Source organism: Hyalella azteca, unplaced genomic scaffold, assembly GCF_000764305.2.
Source record: "Hyalella azteca isolate HAZT.00-mixed unplaced genomic scaffold, Hazt_2.0.2 contig13440, whole genome shotgun sequence".
Classification (NCBI taxonomy): domain Eukaryota; kingdom Metazoa; phylum Arthropoda; class Malacostraca; order Amphipoda; family Hyalellidae; genus Hyalella; species Hyalella azteca.
This window is the reverse complement of record NW_025943363.1, coordinates 71960-78105: the sequence shown is the minus strand read 5'-3', so window position 1 is coordinate 78105 and position 6146 is coordinate 71960. Positions and strand designations below refer to the sequence as shown.

General features: G+C 39.8%; 1 protein-coding gene across 2 annotated transcripts; it reads left to right on the top strand.

Moving 5' to 3' along the window:
- Positions 1–674: 674 nt before the first annotated feature.
- On the top strand, positions 675–4788 carry LOC108677732 (anti-lipopolysaccharide factor). 2 transcript variants are annotated; one of them, XM_018166002.2, is made up of 5 exons: positions 675–710; positions 2472–2571; positions 2972–3081; positions 3281–3414; positions 3910–4788. In XM_018166002.2, the coding sequence occupies exons 2-5, from the start codon at positions 2569–2571 to the stop codon at positions 4023–4025; spliced, it is 363 nt and encodes a 120-aa protein (XP_018021491.1). In that variant the 5' UTR covers positions 675–710; positions 2472–2568; the 3' UTR covers positions 4026–4788. The 2 variants fall into 2 exon arrangements, with proteins under 2 accessions (XP_018021491.1, XP_047739621.1); XM_047883665.1 differs by having other exon boundaries at positions 696–741.
- The last annotated feature ends 1358 nt before the right edge of the window (positions 4789–6146 follow it).

The window sequence follows — 6146 nt, the reverse complement described above, 5'->3', positions numbered from 1 at the left end:
TAGCATAGACAATATATGAACCAGATAACAGGCTCGACTTAAGCGTAGCTACTTAATACAACCATTAAATGTAGTCATCGACATTTGTGTGGCTGTTCAAGTATGGGCAACGAAACTTTTTTTTTCGTATTCGACTTTGTATCAATCTTTTTCCGACGCCTTAATATTTCCGTACATAAATAAAAAAATATTTCTACTATAAATACAAAAAAGTTTTTTGCGTAATACCTATAGAGGCCGCTTCTTTGTGTTCCAGCAAAAACCCAGTGTAGTGACTGCGGTACCTTATATGTTGTCATTTCAAAGTGATAGTTCATCTCTGTCGCCTTCAGGTTTTCAGTCAACCTAAGCTACGGGCAAGTATGTACAGTTGTACACAAAATGAATTTCCCATGAATCAGGTCCCTTGAGAGTAGTCCAAAAGAATAGAAGAATTCTGGTCTACTCGTTGGAATCGTGCGACGTATAGACACCTGTTAGGGCAATAATCACTCCCTCTTCATTTATTGATCAAATATTGAAAGAAAACAAAAGAACAACAGTTAGACAACATTGCGCACGCTCATGTGGATGTATCTGTTCATGAGCACAAACACCGACAGTTGCTGACGTACGATTGGCCCACAGCAAAGATTAAGGTGCAGGCTGGCCTTTATATTCCGTCAACTGCAGCGCTGCGCTCAGAGAGACAGCGGCCTCCAGGCAATCAGGTTGTTCACGGGCGAAGCGATACCTGTTTCAGTCAGTTTAGACAGTGTTGCCAGATGGGCCTTTTTCAGGCCAAATTTCGCAAATGTGGCCTTTTTTTAAATGCATTGGCCTGAAAAATTTCATTTGGCCTTTTTGTCCGTTTTGGGCCTTTTTCTTACTGAAAAATGTAACTCTCGGTTTTTTTTATGATAATTTGGTCCTTCAATTTTATCCAAGACGAGTGCACCCAAATTCAGTTTTGCCCAAGACAAGTACACTCAAATTTTGAAACGAAACTGTGTCAACACTTCGGTTTAGGTGGCAACACTAGCGAGTGCCGCCTAATCTGGGCAACACTTTGGTTGAACCATGGGACTATATCCAATTGCCGACTCGTATTAATTGAGAACCATGGACGGCAGAGCTGACAGAGCGTATAATCGAGTATAGTTTCCACTTCTAAAGAGCAGTACATTTAGCACTATTTTTTGAGGTTACAGCACAGCTTCTCGATATATTCAGCCTTCTGGTGTGCGTCACTTCAAGATATCACTTTGAACAAATAAATTTTATTTCCTATGCAAGTAATGATAGGCAATATATTATTTTCCTGCGCTTTCAAAAGTTGTGATAAATTTATAGGATTGACTTTTAATATTTAGATTAGTCTTGCAAGGACCACATCATCTCTATACCGCAGAAATGAGTTTAAATTTTTTCATCTTTCGAGTATAAATATTCTACCGTCAATGCCAACATGTCAAAAACTTCGCCACATATGTCGCCTGCCGAAGACCACTACTGCCCTGGCTGTAATGGGCCATCATGAGTCCTGCCTTCCGAAACGTCGCCTTCATCACTTGAAGCCGTCCGTATCTAGGCCGTAGGTCGAACCAGCCCTCGGTCGAACGGCCACTTGTCGAAAGACGATAAATTTGGAACAGAACTATGCTATCTGAAACATAACCACAGATGCGGTGAACGTAAAATTCCGTAATTTTACGATGCCCGGAAGTCAGATTCGATCCGCGGCCTAGTGATGCACGGCAGGTTCTATGCGAGGCCGGAGGAAGACAAAGCCGAGTGGTTCACGGCTGATTGGTGGATGTCCGGAGATATCCAAGGCGTTCGATTCAGGGCTTATTGGTGCACAAAATTGGTGGTGCACGGCTGCGCTCCCCGCCAACATCACTTATGTCGCCTACCACTTTACTATCTATTTTGTTAGCAAAATAGCAAAACTGAGCCCAAACTCTCTAACGCGAACGAAAAGCTTTATGGTTGTTAGGTGGCAATTGAATCCTCAACATCATGTATTATACGGTTTTATTTACGGTCGGCGAGTAACGTGCAATTCGCTGCAGGCTGGCGGCTTATGTAGCATTGACGGTAATTCAGTTCATACACGTGAGGAAATTGGTGTATTTTTTGCTGTCTGAGAGCCTTGAGAGTAAATGCATGCACTGCAAATGGTTAGAACTACCTTAAATTTAAGATTTTTCTATTAATTTCAAATGGGGCCTTTTTGGGCCTTTTTGGTGAGACAAATTGGCCTTTTTTTCTTGGCTCCATCTGGCAACCCTGAGTTTAGAATGTAATAATTATCATGTCTTTGTGTCATACGAATGATTTATTTTTTCATTAAAGACTGCTCTTTCATTGCTTCCAATAAATTGAAAAACATTAATAAATACAAAAATTCAGTATAGAATTAATTTTTTGTTTTACACACATCCTATAAAAATTACTGATCAAAATGTACATTCCTAATAAATTTGCAGAGGTTACAACACAAAAGACCGTCAACAAAATCGACGCCCTTCTTGTGGTCCCGAGAGAGCCTTCACAGTTGAACAGTTCGTGCCTCATACAAGCGCAATGGTGAGAGTTTGTCTATAATGTGAGAGATGTGTCTATAATGTGAGAGTTGTGTCTATAAAGTTCTAGGATGACCTCTTGAACAAGCACATCTAATTTTTCCGTAACGTGAGGTAACGTAATTCCTGAATTTTAATTATATAAGATTTTAGTTTACGTTTGTAATGCATTGACCTGAGAACGTGCTACGGAGCTCGAATTTATGTTTTCTATAAAGAAACGTAACAGAATTTTCAAAAAAGTCCATTAAATTAACTCTCGAATATTATCAATAGCTGAAGCACCAGGCTTCAAATAACAAATTTTACTTTTATTAGAAAAAATGCAATAGAAACAGAAGCTTAGTCGTCTGATTGCAAAGAAGAAGCTGCGTAGTTGACAACTGACGCTGTGTTGTCCGCAGGGCAAGGCAGGAGTGCTGGTGCTGGCGCTGGTGGCGCTCACGTGCACTCATGAGTGTCAGGCGCAGGACTGGTCTGCTGTTACGAACTTGCTTCTCAACAAGATTTTAGCGTACGTTTTGTCTTCGCTATAAACTTTTGCGCAATTTTAGCTCATGGTTATAACTCACTTACGAAACTGTTATTGTCACGAAAAATTAATGTCCCAGCAATTTCCTAGTGATTCCGTTCAAATTTCTTCTCCAGTAAGTACATTAACCGCTAACGAGATTCGATCATGAAGCAATGGAATGACACTCGTGTGTGTGCAGGCTGTGGAAGGAAGACTCCGTGCAGTTCATGGGGTCGGAGTGTCACTACAGGCAGAAACCGAAAATCTATAGATGGCAGCTCTACTATGTTGGGAATTTCTCTTGTAACAAATTTTTCGGTATCGAAGGCAGTGGTAAGGTTTCATCTGAATCGATTACTAGGAAAATCTGTGATGTACTCGTATCGTTTACTAAGAAAATCGAATGCATGTAATAATTGAAAAAATCCTAAGTGGAAATTAGTCGACCTAAGCAAAAAATTAATCTTCGTTTAGTTCCGTAAAACTATAAATTGAAGGGTTACTTAGTATGTCTTCGTCTTATGGAGTCATGTTGTTGAAACTTCGCTCTCAATAAAATTCCTAGCCCCGTTTCGAATGCACATGAATGAAATATTGTTAAGGGTTGTGAAAGTTTTAATAATTTTACTCAATTTATTTTGCACGCATTCTTCTAACTTTTTAAACTTATGATTTGTTATATTCCCGTCAGGTGATCATTTATCGACGAGTCACTTTTTGTAAAAGCACCTTTCATGTGAAGTACTAAACAGTAAAAGCGAAGTTATAAGTCGACAGTGAACCTAATATCTAGAAAAGATTTCAGTCTTATTTTTGCCATTTTTTCAGGCAAGGGCAGAAGTCCTGTGACAGCCAAGAGAGACAGCATCATCGACTTCCTGAACAAAGCTCAAACGGCAGGACTCTTGTCTAAAGAAGAAGTCGATAAATGGCTACAAGGATGAGCTGTTCAGTGTGCAATCAATTCTTTTCTGCTAGGTTTTCTCTGGGTATAATTGGCGTATTTTTAATCTAATTTCACGCTTTCTCGCTTATATTTAATACCTATAATTGTGAGGGCCAATATATTGAAGCCTAATAATACTGGTCACATCTGCAAACGCAACAGTGCAGGCATTACGATGCTCATCTGGGAGACTTACTTCAAGAAGATATCTAACATTTGTTGCATGCGGTCCACATGAGACAAAATCATGCTGTTCCATCATGGCGGTCAGACCCCTGGAGCTCCGTTTACGTCAGTCACGCGCCACATATTTCTGGGATGACACATTCTGCCATGCTTATCTCAGATACTCCACAACGAGCGCCCTGCACGGGAAAATATCCGGGCATATATAGCACTCGTCCATGACAAAATGCAACATGTCACCAACGCTTCAAAGTAACGCAAATATATTGAGACACGTGCATTTAATGTTACCATGAATAATTAGCATAGCTGTATTACCTGGAGTCATTTAAACACGTGTCACCTACTAATATTGTCGACATCACTTTTAAGAGCGGTAGCCGGAACCAGGTGGTCAGGTGGACATTCAAAATGATGATCATCAAAACTGCTTTATAACACTTCATAATTCAGCAGCAATTAAAGTCACTTGCAAGGTAAATTTATAGTTTCATAAATTTTCTAGAGAAGGACGTGGATGTATTTTCTGCTATTCATTCATTGCGCCTCTAATGAGATATATTAATAAAAGTAAACTAATAAAGTTGTGTGTTCCTTGGCCCATCAGATTAACTCAAAATTCAAGCCAGGATAATATTGGCAAGTGCATGTCACTTTAGACAAAACACCATCACACACATCCCTTCAGTTTAAGATTTCTACCGACCTAGAAGTAGGTCTTATGTGATGATATAATGGTTAGCTTATTAAATAAAAATTCTTGCATTGGTTGTTCATAAATTAAATGGTGTCAGGCTTTTCAGTTTTTCGAATTGCCAATTGCGATGATTATTTCATCGATAGCGAATACGTTCCAGGCTAAGAGAGGATTCGAAGCTGTTGATAATTTAGTCTACACAATTGGTTAAACCGTAAATATTTAGCAGCCATGAAGAAGTCGATATCTTCTGGATTGCTCCATATTTTTTCGCAGTCAATTTGTTCCACAGATCCCCTTGTTTCATTAGCAGTTTATTCATTGCGCGCCACTTCCAACACCTTGTAGCGGGGAACCACTAGCATGTACTGATCGTGATCGGAAGTCTACTGAACATTGCGTTGCAAATAAGATGGTAATACGAGATGCACAATGAAAGAACCTGAAATTAATATTTTAATTGAAAAAATTGCAAAAACACAAATTATTCTTAATTATCAGGAATCATTTATTTACAGGTCAATTAAACCAGTAACCTATATTATAAACTGTAAACTTTACAGAAGAGCTTGACACTGCCACGGACAACTATCGTAAGAAGCCGTACCCATATGACGGAGCTATTGAATCTCGATGACGTCACTGGTTGAAAAGTCCGGCACTGTCAGGAATATCCGTCTCTAAGCTTAACCTTCTGGAGGATTATTAACTGGCCCGCGAATGTATTTAAAGAACATTTTAAATTTATAGCCAGGCAGATAAATAATAACAATAGACGATGATTGGGTGGATGGGTTCAGCCGGTGGACAGTAATGATCGAGGTTGTTGATCGAGGTTGCACTGTTAGTTCCAGACCAATGGTGATAGAGAATCTTACTTCGCTCGGATATTGCACAGCACCGACGAAATCACTCATAGTTCACTGACAAGTCACCACGATGACGCTAAGGTATCTTTGATCAGCGGGCAAAACTTGGGTCAAACGTATTACAGTCACAGAATGGCGGGGTTAGGTAGACACAAATACATTGGTTGGATACTTGTCACGTTCACCCGGCTTAATACGAGCTTAATAGTTTAGACGAAATGGTGATAACTAAGCCTGGAATCTCTTGCAACCTCTTACGACTGATGGCCTCCTCTGTCTCTGACTCTCCGGTGCTATCTCACTTCTCCCGCTCGTATCTCTCCTTTTTTGAAAAACTATAAACGACGCGAGAACTATCGCACACAGG